We start from the raw sequence: 19,189 nt of genomic DNA on the forward strand, positions 1-19,189 counted from the left end.
GTAGTTGTTGGTGACTCTATAGTCAGGGAAACGGGGAACATGCTTTGTAAAAATGATAGGTGGAACAGGACCAGAGTATGTCTGCCAGGGGCAAGGTTGATGACATGCGGATATCATCTTTTAAGGGCACAAAAGGTGATATAGTTGTACACGTTGGCACTAATGATATTAAGAGTAGAAGACTGGCAGAATTACTTAACAAGTACAGGTCACTGTTGAAAAAAAGCTGTGAATCAGGGTTGAATTTGAAAGTGTCTGCAATTCTGACCAGACACGATAGGAGGGAGTATATGATGAGAGCCTTGTCGATCAATTCGGCCCTGGAAAGATTGTACAAGGCTCAAGGGGTAGAATTTTTTTCAGCCTGGACTGTACTTGTTAACAGGAGAGACTGCTTCTACAGGGATGGGATACACTTAAATAGAAAGGGTGCAAGAATATTTGCTGATGCTATCGAGGCAGTGTTAGGTGGGTCGGAAAACTGCTCACTTGGTGAGATACAAGGACCAATAGTTTAATAGGTGCATCTATGCTTGCATGTACACCAATGCTAGAAGTATAGTAAATAAATTTGATGAATTTGAAGTGTTGGTCAAGGTATCAAAGGCGGATATTGTTGGGATAGCAGAGACATGGTGTCACCCAGATATAAGGAATGCAGAACTGGAATTTGGGAAGTACAATGTGTACAGAAAGGACAGACAGGATAGGAAGGGAGGAGGTGTTATGCTGTTAATTAAGAAAAACATAAAAACCAAAAGAAGTGCACCCAGTTGACATAGATGAACAGTACACCGTTGAGTCAGTTTGGTGTGACATAAGCACTGTGAAAGCAAAAATAAGAGTAGGAGTGTGTTATAGGCCTAATGACTCGAATGAGTACAATGAACAATTGTACAGAGAAATAGAGTGGGCTAGTAAATCAGAATGTCTTACAATGGGGGATTTTAACTTCCCAGATATTGACTGGAACTTGTGGGTTGGTCACTCACACGCTAGTCAGATTTTGTGGATTTACTGGATGATTGTTTTCTGCAGCAGCATGTTCGAGAGGCAACCAGAGAGAGTAATACTCAGGATCTGGTTATCAGCAGTGATCATTTGTGTATTAAGAATTTGCAGAGAAAGGAACCACTAGGTGGCAATGATCACAGTGTACTAATGTGGGATTTACTTAAAGATTTAATTACCATCAGTGGTAAAGGAAAGAGTTTTTGCTTCCGTAAAAGTGAGTACAGTGGCCTCAGACAGTTTTTAAATTCTGTACAGTGGGATCAACTGACGATGTTACCAACAGTAAATTCTAAGTGGAAAGCATTCAAGGAATTAATTGTGGATGCTACTAAAAGTTTCATAAAAGTTTCTTAATACCTATTAAGAAATATTGTTCAAGATTTAGGCCTAAATGGTTATCAAATGAACTAATGAGATTCGTGACAGAGAAGAAAAATGCATGGGATGCGTATAAATTATCAAGCGACTCAGAAGCCTATGGCAGATGTAAGCTAGTCCGTAATCAGGTCACAAAGGAGGTTAGGCAGGCGAAGGCAGATTACGAGAAATCTTTGGCAAAGGATGCTAAGAGAAACAGCCAGGATTTCTTTACTTATATAAACTCTAAAAGGAAGGGCATGAATCTGATTGGACCATTTTACATCGATGGTTCGACTGTTGATGATCCTGCTCAGATAGCAAACAAACTGAATGAGTATTTTGCATCTACATTCACACATGAGCAATTATTAAGGTTTAAAAATGGCAGAAGGTTATCAAACCACTTTGCTTATTGGAGGTTGAAGTGGTGAAACCCATGTTTAGTCTCTAGAGCAAAGTTCCCGGCATCCCCCTCCCCCCATACTTCTCCTTCAACCCATGCACGGTACTAAGTACTATAGGTTTTGATACCTTTCGTGTTTGGGGTTTTCATAAAAAAAAAAAAAAAAAAAAAAAATTGTAGCAGGGTGCTTAATGATTTTGTAATAACTGACAGCCAAGTAGAGGAGAAATTGTTGAAGTTAAACCTAAGAAAAGCACCTGGGGTGGATGGGATCTATCCAGTTATATTAAAGGAGGTGGGAAAGCAACTAAGCAAACCCTTAGCCATAATTATGAGAGCATCCTTGGACTCAGGGGAGGTTCCCATGGACTGAAGATGTGCAAATGTATCCCCAATTCACAAAGGGGGATCGAAGGGTGACAGGAACACATTACAGACCAGTTAGTTTAACTTCTGTTCCAGGTAAAATAATGGAGTCACTGGTTAAAGATGCACTGCAGGATCATCTAGACAAGACTGCAGCAATAATTCAGACACAGCATGGGTTTGTTAAGGGAAAGCCTGACAAATTTGATTGGTTATTATGATGTGGTTACAAAGGAACTGGATGCAAAAAATCATTTTGATATCATATATTTGAATTTCAGGAAAGCTTTTGACACTGTTGCACATGGAAGACTATTGTACAAATTGGAGCAGAATGGTATTAAGGGTAAGTTGCTACTACAATGGATAAAAGTATGGTTAAATGGGAGAAGACAGAGGGTGGTAATCAATGGGTGCTGCTCTTCGCGGATTAATATTATTAGTGGAGTCCCACTAATAACATTCGGTGTTGGGTCCTCTGCTGTTTTGTATATTTATCAATGATATTGATGAAGGTATATCAGGATTAAGTTTGCAGATGATACAAAGGTTGGCAGGGTTGTTAATGGCAGTAATGGCAGTGTGCTACTGCAACAGGATCTAGAAAATTTGGGCAGATGGGCAAAGTACTGCATATGGGTAGAAGTAACCCCAGGGAAATGTACCAACTGTGTGGTACTACACTTAAGGTGGTCGAAAATGAAAAAGACCTGGGAGTAATTGTGCAGTCAGATATGAAGTTTTCTGAGCAATGCAGACAGGCTGCCAGGGCAAGTCATGGGGTTTTCTCGATGATATATAGGAATTTTGATAGCAGGGAAAAGGAGGTGATTGTCCCTCTGTATAAGGCAATGGTCAGGCCACGCCTTGAGTACTGCGTACAGGTCTGGAAGCCTCATTTTAGGAAGGATGTCAATTTGCTTGAGCGTGTATAGAGAAGGGCAACAAGATTGGTGAGGGGAATGAAGGGATCCTCTTACCAAGAGAGGCTTAAGTTCTGCAATTTGCAGGTGCAGTGGCACCTGCACGGTGATCTGACCGAGGTGTATAAGGCCTTGAATGGGTTGATCGCGCTGAATTCTGATGGGATCCTTCCACTTGTTCAGATTACGAACCTAAGGGGGCATAAATTCAAATTAAGAAAAGACAGATGTAGAATAGATGTATGGAAATTTGCCTTTAGCCAGCGGGTGGTTAATTGCTGGAACAAACTTCCATCTGACGTTGGTGAAGTTGATAGGTTGAATATATTTAAGGAGGAACTGGACAGGCATTTGGAGGGAATGGTGTGATTTTTTTTTTTTTTTTTTTTGGCTGATGCTGCATAAGCTCATACACTTGCTTTCTTGCATCACCTACTACTACTACAAGTGCGTTTCTTAAGTTTAACTTCAACAATTTCTCCTCTTTTGCTCTTAGTTATTACAAAATGAATTAACTCCCTGGTGAGTATCATACAGAAGTGGCAAATTTCTCTTATTCTTCTACAAACAGAAAACTTTTTCCGTCATCACTTGTAGTTTATATATTCAATTTTTGATATTTTGTTTGTTAGCAAGAGTTGTATTACGGTTATTAAATTATTATACGTTTTAGACATTTGTAAATGGTACAGAAGTAGCAGTCACTATTTTTATGTTTGCAGATTAAATAAAGAGGCTTATAAAAGAATTAAATAAATTTAACCCGAGGTCTAGCTGCTTAAATCTGGAAATATTTTGAAGATAAATATGAAGTCTTTTGTATTTAAATTTAAAAGTGAATCTTCAAAACACATACCATATATCATTATCAGCATCTTCCCACAGATTAGATTCTCTTCTGTCAGATGGTGGCTATAAATAAAACATCAATTAAGAAAAGGAAACATGACCATAGTAAATCACAATCTTTTTAAGCTGTGGAAAATTTATCTATACTAATTAAAGTAGCATACATTTTAAAATGAAATGACACAAGGATTTGGTGTAAAATTTTGATATTTGAGAAACAGCATCTTATATTCTTTCTGTGATAAATATTTAATTAAAAAACAACCCTTATACCCTTTCTCTTAACTGGCTAATTCACTTATTTTAGATGTATACCTCATTGCCCCCGATGAAAACAAAGTGTGTAAAAAATACATGTTAATTGGTTTGCAATTTATGGAAAGTGATAATTTTTATTTTTTTTAATCGCCCTTTTAAGAATCTTAGTATACTCTTAAAAAAAACTATCTTTGTAAAAACAAAGGATTTCAATATTTCCATGACTTTCTTGTTTTCTTCACTAACGATATAGCACTTCCATTTATTATAACTGAATGTTACAATATTGACTGAGCTATAACATACTCCTTTTTTTTTTTTTTAATAAGGAAGGGCCTGCACTGTACACACTATATTCCACATCTTATAGTTTAAAGAATTCCACCTAATGCTAAACTAATGTGATTTTTGGGATGAATTGCCAACAGTCAGAACATTAATCAATTTCAGAATACACGCTTTGACCTGAAAATGAAAAGTGCTCCAGTTTTTTGGTAATGATGTAATCACCAAAAATTATAATTTTTCAAGACTATTGTAGAAAGCTACCGCATTAGTTTTGTGGTAATTAGCACATTTTTTTATTCTCTACAATAATCTTGATGGCACAATATGTTTGTCTTTACAGAAAAATAATTTTTCAAATTTTCTGTTTACTTGTTTTCTGCTGAGAGAAATGGAACCCGGTTCAGTCATCAGCTGTGATACCTCATCTGTGAAAAGGTATGAGTTGTGCATTCTAAAATGCCTCTTTACCATTGCTGTACTTGGTTGTTATTTGACTGACTGTACCTTTCCATTGTCTGGACAAGTCTTGTCAGCCACCACTGGGCTTTTGCATCAACAAGTTGTTTCTCACCACAGGAAACAGCTTGTTGATGGTCCCATTTCAATACACCCAAGGTACAATCATAGATGAAATAGGATTGAAGCTTCCAAGCTACTCATACCAGTGCACCAAGAATATCATGCTGCTTTCAGTCACTCAAATCTTTTGTCTTGCCCATTTTCACACAGCACAATACACATACAGAATCCTTAGATATCTGCCCACTTGGTTTATACTGAATGGTATAAACCCATGATTAATTTCACAAAAAAGGTAGTTAGTAAAGTGGCCACTCAAGGGTGTGTGTTAATTCAAAAAAGTGGTATTCTGATACGTACATGATTAAATATAGGTCGATTAATTCAATTAAGTGGTATTTTACTATAGGTATTAGTGTGTATACAGATCAGGTAATCAAGCTAGCATATATGGGCTATCTTAATTCTGTTTGGCCTATAAACGTTAAGTTAAACATATTAAAATTACTATGAAGCAATCAATACTAAATGATAATGTGCAATGCAATTTTTGAAAATATCAATACTAAATGATTAGTGTTCATACAATTATGGTCATTAAGCTAGCCTTATTTAGGTCATCTTAATTCCACATGGCCAATACATATTAGGTTTAGAAATTTAATGCTTAGTGATAATGAATTTTCATTACAAATTATTGATGAAAATTTTTATCTGTAGCAAAAGGTAATTACTAGTTATTATTAACAGTATACTTCTATTTTATTACTGTATAAAATATATACTGTCACGTATAATGTTCAATTGGCCAATACAGCAAAAAAACAATGGCATTAACGATGCACAAAAGAAAGATTAAAATACAAAAGAATACATACATCTAAATGTAATATTAATATATAAACCAACATTTTTTATATATATATATATATATATATATATATACAGTAAACCCCCGCTATTCGCGGGGGTTACGTTCCTGAGAAATTCCGCGAATACTGAGTTATGGCGCCCATGGTAATAAAAGGGTTCCGTTCCAAAGTATGAAATATATAACAAAAATTAGTCTAAAATTTTGTCTGTACGTATTATGTGTATTTGCCTATATAATATGACTATGTACATAGACAAACATAGAGAGTAAGTACATAAAAAAAAAAAAAGCATAAGGCATCGAAATGAAAATAAGAAACAATTTATTAAATGTAATACTGTACATATTTATTAGACATTTTAAAGAAACCTTTCAAAAACATATCAAGAACATGGGTTGCTGGGTGAAAAATAACCATATCGATTTTTAAATCTTTCAAACCAGCCTTTGCTGGCTAAAAAACTTATCCCGCCAGTGCTATCACCAGTTTCACTAAAGTGTTGATAAAGGTGTTTTGCCTTTTCACGAATGATAAGTGAACTTAACGGAATTTTATTTTGAGTTCGCTCTTCTATCCACAGATTTAAAGCCTTTTCCATTTTTTCTAATTTCACATCACGAGTTATAGAGCAAATTTTTGATGCAATTAGCGCGTTTTCACGGACACTACAGCGGATTTTTTCTTCCGATTTCTTGACTGATCGTACCGTTGACTCATTGATTTTATAATGTTTTGCCACTCAGGAGACACTTTCACCATTAGAAATTTTATCTAACAATTCAGTTTTACTCGCTAATGTCATCACCTTCTTTGATCTTTTCACAATTCCCTTTTTATTCGCGGCCATATTTTTTTAGGATTAGAAAAGAACTTGTCCACAATAAAGTCACTTTCTTTTAACTTTAACACGCTCGAAAAAGTCTGTTTACATCAACACACTGCAAAATGGTAGATTTTTCACTTTTGTAAACGTATCAATTAAAAGCAAGAGATGAAACCTTCTATAACAAGCACATTACACATACTGAACAAGGATTAGCTTGAAACATCCGCGCTCGCGATTTTGTCACCCCCCACCCGTTGAGCGCAGGACACTTCCTTTTTACACCTTTTTAAGTTATTTTTACTCATTTTTAGAGAATAAAGCACAATTTCAAAATGAGGAGGCACACTTGATACACATAAACGTGTACGTGTGAACGTGTAGCAACTGAATAAACAACACCATAAAGGCAGAGACAACTCTATTAACACCTCACTAGCTCACATTTTACATTTCTGGCGGTTACTACCATAAAACAATAAAAACAATTTCCAGTTGCGTTCCTGCTAGTGGAATCTGTTATAAACTGGTAGTGAACTCTATCTAATTGCATTTGCGATAATACCGATAGCTGGAATTGTGTTGGTTTTTAAGTTATTATGGTGAAATGTGTTTCCCCTTCACTGCTATAAAAAAATAAATACATTTTCAGAATCTTCTCTTCATTCCTATCGTGTTGCGATCAGTTGGGGTGATTCCGCGTTCAACTGCCATTTCTTGTAAACACAAAGGCGAATCGTGCATATGCGAATTCAGTTCGTGTTATATAAGATATCGTTCCCCTATTTATAAATCGTGTAAGATCGAATTAGTGTAGTGTAAACATGTGTTATACGACGACTGACTGTACTACTCTGTGGACTGGGCAAAATGATTTTAGCCACACCCATGTTTTTTTCATGGCGGAAAATGTTCACGGCGCTTTAAAATTCACATTTTTTTAGGTTTAAATCAGCGACCGCGAATACGCGAAACCGCGAATACAGATACCGCGAATAGCGGGGGTTTACTGTATATATGCACAGAGATAGGGCTTCCTATGACTATGTCCTAACTTGAGATGATTCCCAAGTTCATTCTGAGTGAAAAATATTGTAGCAATGGTTACAGAACTATAAGTGTTTGAAATCAATGCACAGCAATGTTAGATGTCTATGTACCACTAGCACACAAGCTAGCAAACATGTTATTACTGCATTAACAGAGTATTAACAGAGACATATGATGTAAGAAAGCAAGCTTACATCATTTATTTAGCATCAGCCAAAAAAAAAATATCCCCTCCCATTTCACCCATACATTATTCACTCCAAACGTTTGTCTAGTTCAGCCTTGAATTTATTTAAGCTGTCAACTGCCACAATGACAGATGCAAGTTTGTTCAAGCAATCAATCACTCACTGCCTAAAGGCAAATTTCCACACATCTATTCTACAAACTGTCTTTCTTCAATTTGAATTTATGCCCCCTCAGGTGCAGAACCTGAGCAAGAGGAAGAATCCCATCTTGCTCAACGCTGATGGGATTCTTCCTCAGCAGCATTGAGCTTGCTCAAACCATTCAAGACCTTATACACCTCAATCAGATCACCTCTCAGATACCAAGTCTCCAGGTGCTGCATTTCGCAGAAGTTAAGCCTATCTTAATAACAGCAACCTTTTGTTCCACTCACTAATCTCGATGCCCTTCTCTGTACTCATTCTAGTAGCAGAACATCTTCATCTATGACTGCAAAATCAGAAAAGTTCATATCTGACTGCACAATTACCCCCGGGTCTTTTTCATTCTCCACTACCATGAGTGTAGTACCACACAGTTGGTATGTTACTCTGGTGTTACTGCTATCCATATACAGTACTTTGCATTTGTCAATGTTAAACTTCAGTTGCCACCTGTCAGCCCATCAGCTCAACTTTTCTAGATCCTGTTGTAGTAGCATACTGTCTTTACCATCATTAACAACCCTACCAATCTTCGTATTGTCTGCAAACTTGGACATTATCCCACTTAGAATTTACTGTTACAAACAGTAAATTCTAAGTGGGAAGCATTCAAAGAATTAATCGTGGAAGCTACTAGACTTTATATACCGATTAAGAAATATCGTTCAAGGTTTAGGCCTAAATGGTTATCAAATGAACTAATGAGACTCGTGACAGAGAAGAAAAATGCATGGGATGCATATAAATTATCAGGCGACGCAGAAGCCTGTAGCAGATATAAGCTAGTCTGTAATCAGGTCACAAAGGAGGTTCGGCAGGCAAAGGCGGATTACGAGAAATCTTTGGCAAAAGATGCTAAGAAAAACAGCAAGGATTTCTTTACTTATATAAACTCTAAAAGGAAGGGGATGAATATGATTGGACCACTTGACATCGATGGTTCGACTGTTGATGATCCTGCTCAGATAGCAAACAAACTGAATGAGTATTTTGCATCTACATTCACACGTGAGGAATTATTACAATTTGAAAATGGAAGAAGGTTATCAAATTGTAGCAGTGTGCTTAATGATTTTGTAATAACTGAGAGCAAAGTGGAGGAGAAATTGTTGAAGTTAAACATAAGAAAGGCACCTGGGGTGGATGGGATCTATCCAGTTATTTTAAAGGAGGCGGCAAAGCAACTAAGCAAACCCTTAGCCATAATTATGAGAGCATCCTTGGACTCAGGGGAGGTTCCCATGGACTGGAGATGTGCAAATGTGTCCCCAATTCACAAAGGTGGATCGAAGGGTGACACGAGTAATTACAGACCAGTTAGTTTAACTTCTGTTCCGGGTAAAATAATGGAGTCGCTGGTTAAAGATGCATTGCAGGATCATCTAGACAAGACTGCAGCGATAACTCAAACACAGCATGGGTTTGTTAAGGGAAAGTCTTGTCTGACAAATTTGATTGGTTATTATGATGTGGTCACAAAGGAACTGGATGCAAAAAATAAATTTGATATCATATACTTGGATTTCAGGAAAGCTTTTGACACTGTTGCGCATGGAAGACTACTGTACAAATTGGAGCAGAATGGTATTAAGGGTAAGTTGCTACAATGGATAAAAGGATGGTTAAGTGGGAGAAGACAGAGGGTGGTAATCAATGGGTGCTGCTCTTCGTGGACTAATGTTATTAGTGGAGTCCCACAGGGTTCGGTGTTGGGTCCACTGTTGTTTTGTGTATTTATCAATGATATTGATGAAGGTATATCAGGCTTAATGTCGAAGTTTGCAGATGACACAAAGGTTGGCAGGGTTGTTAATGACAGTAATGGCAGTGTGCTACTGCAACAGGATCTAGATAATTTGGGCAGATGGGCTAAGAAGTGGCAACTGAAGTTCAACCTTGACAAATGCAAAGTACTGCATATGGGTAGAAATAACCCCAGAGAAACGTACCAACTGTGTGGTACTACACTTAAGGTGGTAGAAAATGAAAAAGACCTGGGAGTAATTGTGCAGTCAGATATGAAGTTTTCTGAGCAGTGCAGACAGGCTGCTAGGGCGGGTCATGGGGTTTTGTCAATGATATATAGGAATTTTGCTAGCAGGGAAAAGGAGGTGATTGTCCCTCTGTATAAGGCAATGGTCAGGCCACGCCTTGAGTACTGCGTACAGGTCTGGAGGCCTCATTTTAGGAAGGATGTAGATTTGCTTGAGCGTGTACAGAGAAGAGCAACACGATTGGTGAGGGGAATGAAGGGATTCTCTTACCAAGAGAGGCTTAAGTTCTGCAAATTGCAGTGGCTGGAGACTAGGCACCTGCGCGGTGATCTGATTGAGGTCTATAAGGCCTTGAATGGGTTGAGCACGCTGAATTCTGATGGGATCCTTCCACTTGTTCAGATTACCAACCTACGGGGACATAAGTTCAAATTAAGAAAGGACAGATGTAGAATAGATGTGCGGAAATTTGCCTTTAGCCAGCGGGTGGTTAATTGCTGGAACAAACTTCCATCTGTCGTTGTAGAAGTTGATAGGTTAAATAAATTTAAGGAGGAACTGGACAGGCATTTGGAGGGAATGGTGTGATTTTTTTTTTTTTTTTTTTTTGGCTGATGCTGCATAAGCTCCTACACTTGCTTTCTTGCATCATGTGCCACTACTACTACTACTACTACTACTACATTAAGCCATCTGATATACCTTCATCAATATCAGTGATAAATACATAAAACAACAATGGGCCCAACACGGATCCCTGGAGAACTCCACTAATAACATTAGTCCATGAAGAGCAGTGTCCAATAACTACCACTCTCTGTCTTCTCCCACCCAACCATCCTTTTATCCATTGCAGCAACTTGCCCTTAACGGCATACTGCTCTAACTTGTACAATAGTCTTCGATTTACAACAGTATCAAAATAATTCCTAAAATTCACAATATATGATATCAAAATTATATTTTGCATCCCAGTTCCTTTGTGACCACATCATAGTATTCAATCAAATTGGTCAGACAAGACTTCCCCTTAACAAACCCATGCTGAGTCCAAACTATAACTGCAGTCTTGTGTAGATGATCCTGCAGTGTTTTTTAAACAGTGACGCCATTATTTTCTCCAGAACAGAAGTTAAACTAACAGGTTTGTAATTATTCGTGTCACCTTTCGATTCCTCTTTTTGGAATTGGGGAAAAATTTGCACATCTTCAGTCCGTGGGGATCTCCTCTGAGTCCAAAGACATCCACATAATGGCTAAGGTATTGCTTGTTGTTGTTGTATTTGAGGTTTTTGGCACAAGGTCCTCTTGGGCCATATTGTGCCTGTTCATGATTTAGGTATCATTGATTTCACATTATTATGAAGGCCTTGCTTACTTACGTGCCTTCCTTATGTTTAAGTTCAGCAATTTCTCCTCTACTTTGCTCGAAGTTATTACAAAATCATTTAGCTCCCTTGTGCAGAAGAAACTATGAACACGTCATTTGTTTTCCAATAAAGATTCACAGATATGCATTTTGTGTCCCAACTTGCTCAAGTACTACAATTTTTCTATTCTCTTTCCCTTTAAAACCCTTTTTTGTTAACCTATCTATTAGATTACTTCGGGAGTAATTAACACTATTTCTCGCACCTTTCCTCTTCTTCTACTTTCTTTCTTACCTTCCTTATCTCCTACGTCATTTCCTTATCTTATACCATATGCCTACTATTTTAGACACTTTAACTACCATTTCCACTAAAGTTCATCTATGCCAAGGTCCTCTAGTTAGAGGATGGGATTTACATTCCCAGCATGTGGCTAAGGGCTAGTTTTTTTTGGCAGTGTTCTGCTATCTGTATAAGTATGCAATATTATTCCTCTTATTCTTGTCTACTTTACCACTTATAAGCTTCCATCAGTTTCTCACTGCACACCTAAATTCTTTTACTTTTACAGCACACAATTACAAAAATTAACCCAATTACAATAATTATACTATTTTATCTATAAAATCAAACAACTTTGTATACTAGCATTAGTAGAGGCAGCACATGATGCAAGAAAGCAAGCTTATACAGCATCAGACAAAAAAAAAAACAAAAAAAAAAAAAAAAAAACCACTTACCAGTTCACCCATTCATTCACTCCAAATGTTTGTCTACTTCTGCCTTGAATTTATTTCAGCTGTTAACTTTTATAACAGATGGAAGTTTGTTCCATCAATCAACCACCCACTAGCTAAAGGCAAATTTCTGCACATCTATTTTACAACTGTCTTTCCTCAATTTGATTTGTCCCCTTAGGTGACTAATCGGGGCAAGAGGAGGAAGAATACCATCAGCATTGGGCTTGCTCAAACCATTTAAGGCTTTATACACCTCAATCAGATCACCTCGCAGGTGTCTAGTCTCCAGAAACTGTAATTTGCAAAACTTAAGCCTTTCTTTGTAACAGCAACCCTTTGTTCCATTCACTCATCTTGTTGCCCTTCTCTGTACTTGTTCCAGCACCTCTACATTCTTCCTAAAATGACGCCTCCAGACCTGTATACAGTACTCAAGGTGTGGCCTGACCATTGCCATATACAAGGGGATAATCACCTCCTTATCCCTGCTAGAAAAATTACTGTATATCATTTACAAGACACCATGAGCTACTCTTGCAGACTGTCTGCACTGCTCAAAAAACTTCATATCTGACTACACAATTACCCCCAGGTCCTTTTCATTCTCTACCACCCTGAGTGTAATACCACACAGGTGATACATTACTCTGTGGTTACTGCTGTCCATATACAGTACTTTACATTTGTCATCTCTCAGCCCATCAGCTCAACTTTTCTAGATCCTGTTGCAGTAGTGTACTGTCATTAATATCATTACCAACCCTGCAAACATTCATATTGTCTGCAAACTTAGATATTAAGCCTGATATACCTTTGTCAACATCATTAATAAATACAGAAAACAATGGTCCCAACACTGAACCCTGGGAGATTCCACTAATAAAGAAGAGCAGTGTTTACTGATTACCACTCTCTGTCTTCTCCAACTCAACCTTCCTTTTATCCATTATAGCAACTTGCTCTTAATGCCATACTGTTCCAACTTGTACAATAGTCTTCCATGTGCAACAGTATCAAAAGCTTTCCTAAGTTCACAGTATATGATATCAAAATTATTTTTTGCATCCAGTTCCTTTGTGACATCATAGTATCCAATCAAGGTCCTTGAGGTCCTTGAGATTGTCACAGACATTCTCTCAGATATGCCAGACAAGCTGTACTTGCTACCTGGGAGTCTAAAATGCTGATGGAACTGCTATTCGGGTGGCACTCAAGTCAAGTGGACCCGATTTCGGCGAAGTCCGGACAGTCTGTGACAGCCAAATCCGCTGCTCGCACCTTCACGATGGTGGGACTGTTAGTAATCCTGGGTATAACCTCCATGCACAAGTACATGGTGGGTGACCACCCAGGTGTGAACAAATGTAAGCAGGGGTCTAGGTTTGGCACCCACACCACATGGAGGAATGCAGCCCCCTCAATGTTACCAGGCAGTACTAGGTGGCAGATGACTCTCATCAACAGGCGCAATACCACCACTTTGCTTATTGGAGGCTTGAAGTGGTGGAACCCATGTTTAGTCTCTAGAGCTAAGTTCCGGTAAACCCTTCCCTATCTCTTCCATTATGCAGTATGATTCATGACTTTTGAGGTTATGATGAACATCGTGGCGAGATCCATTATTCCTTACAATTCGAGGGTACAGCTCTAAAATGGTGTTCGCAGGCCAGCTGCTAGTTAGTACACCGGACCGAACCTATTGGTAACTCTCTAGGAGGCTTCCAAATCAGCTAGTGTATAATCTTGCTACCTCTACTCTGCCAGACAGTGAATGGAGGGAGTCCAAGTAGTGTGTATGAGGGGAGCATTGTCGAGGCCACGTCATGTCAAGGATCTGGGTATATTCTTACCACATGTATGCCATATCCAAAAATTTCATTACTTCATACAGCATGTCCCACCCACTTTTTCTTACTATTGAATACACCATGAATTGTCAAACTAATAGAGCAAGCTTATCTGCGAAAAGATCTAAACCTCCCAAGCACTTCCTAATTCATTTCACAAATATACGTGGTCTCAATTCTAATCTCAGCGATGTCCATTTCCACTTGCAGTCTGCCAAACCCCATGTACTTTTTCTGACAGAATCTCCAGTTATTGGTTGATTCAGCTACTGCTCATCTCATATGTCCAAATTATTTTCTGTATGATTCCTTTCGCCTCAAAGGTGGTACTTATGCATATGTCCGTTCTGATATTCCCTGTCAGAGACTTGGCAATTTGGAATCTCCTCTCTTTGATCTTCTCTGGCTTAAAATCTCTCCACCTCATTGTGTCAAATTCATCTGTTGTCTCTACCGTTCTCCCAATTCCACTAATCACTTGGAGCTCTTTGACTTTCTCTCTTTTCAACTTGGCTTTCTCCAATCCAACTTTCCTAACAGTGAGGTAATTTTCCTTGGTGATTTTAATGTTCACAACTCCAGCTGGCTTCCATTTTCTAGTCACACCTACCCAGCTGGTCGAGATGCTGAGGCTTATGCAATTACTAATGACCTTGCACAGATTGTTCATTTAATAAATAAATAAATAAATATTCATTTATTGCAAATACAGCAAGCCCATCACAGCACATGGCTAGGGGCAGATAAGAATACAAAGGAATGATATAAAGTATATGTACATAGCAAATTTTATATAGATATTAACAATGGCTAGATATTAACAATTTTAGTTATGAATTTAAAAATTGCATTGTAATATCATTGTAATATCATTAGAATGATGCATTGTAATATCATTAGAATGATGTCACATAGTTGGGGTCCTGTAAGTTTTGGGTTCCATGAGCATTATAAGGGAGTACAGTAGCTTCTTTACAAAGGGTGTTATTCTAAGTTTATGCTGCAATGAGTTTTATTGTTTAATGGCAAACACAAACAAATCTCTTTTTCGAATCTCCGTTTTATGCCACAAAGTAACCCACACTCCACTTTAAAATCTCATCCTTCATCTAAACCATGGTTTTCCAATAAATGTGCTAAGGCTGTTCAAGAAAAGAATGTTGCATATCGCAATTGGCTTGTTTCTAATTCTCCAGTTTCATTTTCTGCCTACACCAAAGCTCGCAACGATTGTAAAGCAGTTATTAATCAGTCCAAACTAGAGTTTGAACAGGTTAAGAGTAGAAAACTTGCTTCTTGCCCTAATGGTAGTCGAGCATTCTGGTCTCTTGCCAAAGCTATTGGCCGCAACTTTTGCCCATCTCTGCTCCCACCTCTGTCCAAACCAGATGGTTCTGTTGTCACTTCAGCCAAGGATAAAGCTGACCTGCTAGCATCCCATTTTCCTTCCAGCTCATGTATTAATGATCTTGGTAAAACACTTCCCACCATTCCCAACACGCTCCATTCAATGCCTCCTGTGGTTTTTTGGATTTTGAAGAATCTTGATGCTAAGAAAGCTCCAGGTCCTGATGGTATTTCTCCACTTGTTCCTTCTGCTTGGAAATCTGCTCATATCCAGCCAGTTCCTAAAAAGGGTGACAAATCCCTCCCATCCAATTATTGTCCCATTGCAATTACTTCTACTCTTTCTAAAGTAATGGAGAAATCAATTAACCGCCAACTCTTAAACTACCTGGAAACCTTCCATCTGATCAACGATCACCAGTATGGATTCCATCAGTGTCGATCCACTGGTGATATTCTGGCTTATGTTACCAATTTTTGGACTAATTCAATGGAAAGGTTCGGGGAAACACAAGTATTTGCTCTTGACATCTCAAAGGCTTTCGATTGTGATTGGCATAAAGGTCTAAACAAGCTTCCATCTTATGGTTTGCCAGCTGTTTTTAGTAATTGGTTATCCAGTTTTCTCTCTGATCGCTCACTGAGGGTCATGGAAGATGGCTCTCTGTCTCTCTCTCTCTGTCCCCCAAGGTTCAGTTCTTTCCCCCACTCTTTTCCTCTTGCATATTAATGACCTTCTTCCATTGACTGGAAATCCTATCGATAGTTTTGCTGATGATAGCACATTGCTCTACACTTTCCATTTTGAGAAACCTTGTCCTGCTCAATCAGCATCAATTTCTCGAAAATCTGCTACCAATTCCTTAAATGCCGATCTTCAGGTAATTCTCCAGTTGGGCAAAGACAACTTAGTTGATTTCAACCCTTCTAAAACTCAGTCTTGTCTTATATCTCGCAAAAAGGATTCTTCTGCTCCTATGCTTATCTTTAGTGACACTCCGATTTCTAAGCAAAATGATATATCTCTTTTGGGGGTTACCCTGACTTCTAATCTCTCCTGGCACAAGCACATTACAAATATTGCTTCCTCTTCATCAGGCGCCTCCATAGCCAGGTGGGAAGGAGCAGCAGTGCGTAGCACACGCTTCTTGATTAGACCGGGGTTCGAGCCCGTCACCACCAAATACGGAGGATGTGGAAAGGTCAGGGAATGACCACCGCATATCCTGGAGAAATATGACCTTAGTTGCTAATGCTCCTAAAAACCAAATAACAAACAATATCCTCTTCATCTAAAAAACTTGGTTTTCTCTTTCGCTCTCGGTGTTACTTTTCTTCCAAACAGCTGCTCACTCTATATAAATCACAAATCCGCCCTGCCATGGAATACTGTTCTCACATCTGGGGTGGTGCCCCCAAAACCTCTCTCAGGCTTCTTGATTCCATACAGAAGAGGGCAGTTAGGTTAATTAATGATTCATCTCTAACAGAGTCTCTCCATTCGCCCTCTCATAGGCGTACTGTTTCTGCTGCATGCCTCTTCTACAGATACTTCCATGGGCACTGTTCTTCTGAAGTGTCTTCTATAATTCCCGCTCTCTCTTTCAAAACAGTCCGAACACGTGCCGCCACCAGCCAACATCCATTTACTGTCCATCTCCAAACTCCCAGAACCAACTTTTCATCTTCCTCGTTTATTCATTCAACTGCCACTTTCTGGAACAACCTTCCTTCATACGTATTTCCTGAAAATTAGTCTACAGAAGTTCAAGTCCAATGTCAACAAATATCTTCTTTCATCTTCTCAACCTCCAACCCAAGCACAGTACTATAGGTTCTAATACCTCTCGTGTTTGGGGTTTACATTAAAAAAAAAAAAAAAAAAAAAACTGGTCAGACAAGACTTCCCCTTAACAAATCCATGCTGTGTCCCAACACTGCAGTCTTGTCTATATGATCCGGAAGTGCTTTTTTAATAAGTGGCTCCATTGATTTCCCCAGAACAGCACAGAAGTTAAACTAACAGGACTGTAATTACTTGTCTTTGATCCTCCTTTGTGAATTGGGATCACATTTCCGTAGCCAAGTAGTCAGGAGCGGGAGTGCAGTAGCACACACTCTTTGAGTAGACCAGGGTTCAAGCCCCTGACTGCTGAATACGGTCGATCTGCCAACCCGCACTGGACCAGCGTGGCAGATTATGGTCCATTTTCCCTCAGCATGAATTGTTGAGGAGGCTTCCATCCTGCAGTGGGTTGATAATGGCTGCACTTTACCTTTACCTTTTTTGCACATCTGCAGTTCATGGGTACCTCTCCTGAGTCCAAAGATGCTTTCATAATAATGGCTAAGGGTTTGCTTACTTCCTTTGCTGCTTCCTTTAATATAACTGGATAGATCCAATCCACCCCAAGTGCCTTTCTTATGTTTATCTTTAACAATTTCTGCTCCTCTTTGCTCTCAGTTATTACAAAATCATTTAGCTCCTTGCCAGAGTTGCATACACCTCTGCATTCTTCTCCCTAAATAAGTGCTCATGTGTAAATGTATATGCAAAAGACTCAATCAATCTGTTAGCTACCTGAGCAGGATCATCAACAGTTGAACCACTTGGTGGATTCATTCCCTCAATTCATTCAATCGGATTCATTCCCTTCTTTCTAAAGTTTACAAAAGTAAACTCTTTGCTGTTTTTCTTTGCATCCTTTTCCTTTGCCAAATACTTCTCGTAATCTGCCTTTGCCCGCCTAACCTCCTTTCTGACATGATTACAGTTCAGCTTATATCTACCATATCTGGCTGCTGTATTGCCGGTTAAGTTATATGTATCCCATGCATTTTTCTTCTCTGCCACATGCCTCATTAGTTCATCTGACATCCATTTAGGCCTAAACCTTGAACAATATTTCTTAATAGGTATGAAAAACTTCGTAGCTTCCAAGATTAATTCTTTGAATGCTTCCCATTTAGAATTTTCTGTTGGTAACATCATCAGTTGGTCCCACTGTACAGAATTTAAAAACTGTCTCAGACCACTGTAGTTACCTTTATGATAACAAAAACTCTTCCCTTTTCTCCCCTGATTGTAGTTACCTCTTTGAGTAAATCCCACATCAGCACACTGTGATAACTGCCACCTAGTGGTTCTTTTATCTGCAGATTCTTAATCACTACAGATAATCAGATCAAGAGTACTATTCCCTCTGGTTGCCTCCCAAACATGCTGCTGTCGAAAACAATCATCCAATAAATCCACAAAAGCCTTGCTAGTGACCAACCCACAAGTTCCAGTCAATATCTGGGAAATTAAATTCTCCCATTATAAGACAATCTGATTTACTAACCCACTCTATTTCTCTGTATGGTTGTTCATTATACTCATCAGAGTCATTAGGCCTATAATACGCTGCTACTCTCAATTTTGGTTTCCCAGTGCTATTTCACACCAAACTGACTCAACACTGCACTGTCCACCCATGTCAATTGCACTTCCTTAGATTTCATGTGTTTCTTGAATAAAAACATAACCCCTCTGCCTTCCTATTCCGTCTATCTTTCGGTACACCTTGTACTCCCAAATTCCAATTCTGCATTACTTATATCTGTGTGACCGTCTCTGATATCCCAACATTATCTGCCTTTGATGTTTTGACAACACCTCAAATTCATCAACCAAACTCCTAGCACTGGTGTATCCAAAAGTACACATGCACCTGTTCTTATTCTTAGCTACCCTAACACAACCCATGTATTTACTTCCATATGTATTTC

The 19,189-nt window shown here is 38.6% G+C and overlaps 1 protein-coding gene across 1 annotated transcript in view; it reads right to left on the minus strand.

Annotated features, from left to right (window-relative positions):
• LOC150075742 (uncharacterized) overlaps positions 1–19,189 on the minus strand; it is a 292,105-nt gene that overhangs the window by 95,006 nt on the left and 177,910 nt on the right. Inside the window, exon 17 of the mRNA XM_090387865.1 lies at positions 3,923–3,978. Coding sequence (XP_090243991.1) covers positions 3,923–3,978 — 56 coding nt within the window. The remainder of the gene's footprint in view (positions 1–3,922; positions 3,979–19,189) is intronic.

This window comes from Mastigoproctus giganteus, chromosome 13 (genome assembly GCF_048544385.1).
Source record: "Mastigoproctus giganteus isolate SK-2022 chromosome 13, ASM4854438v1, whole genome shotgun sequence".
In the NCBI taxonomy this organism is placed as follows: Eukaryota; Metazoa; Arthropoda; class Arachnida; order Uropygi; family Thelyphonidae; genus Mastigoproctus; species Mastigoproctus giganteus.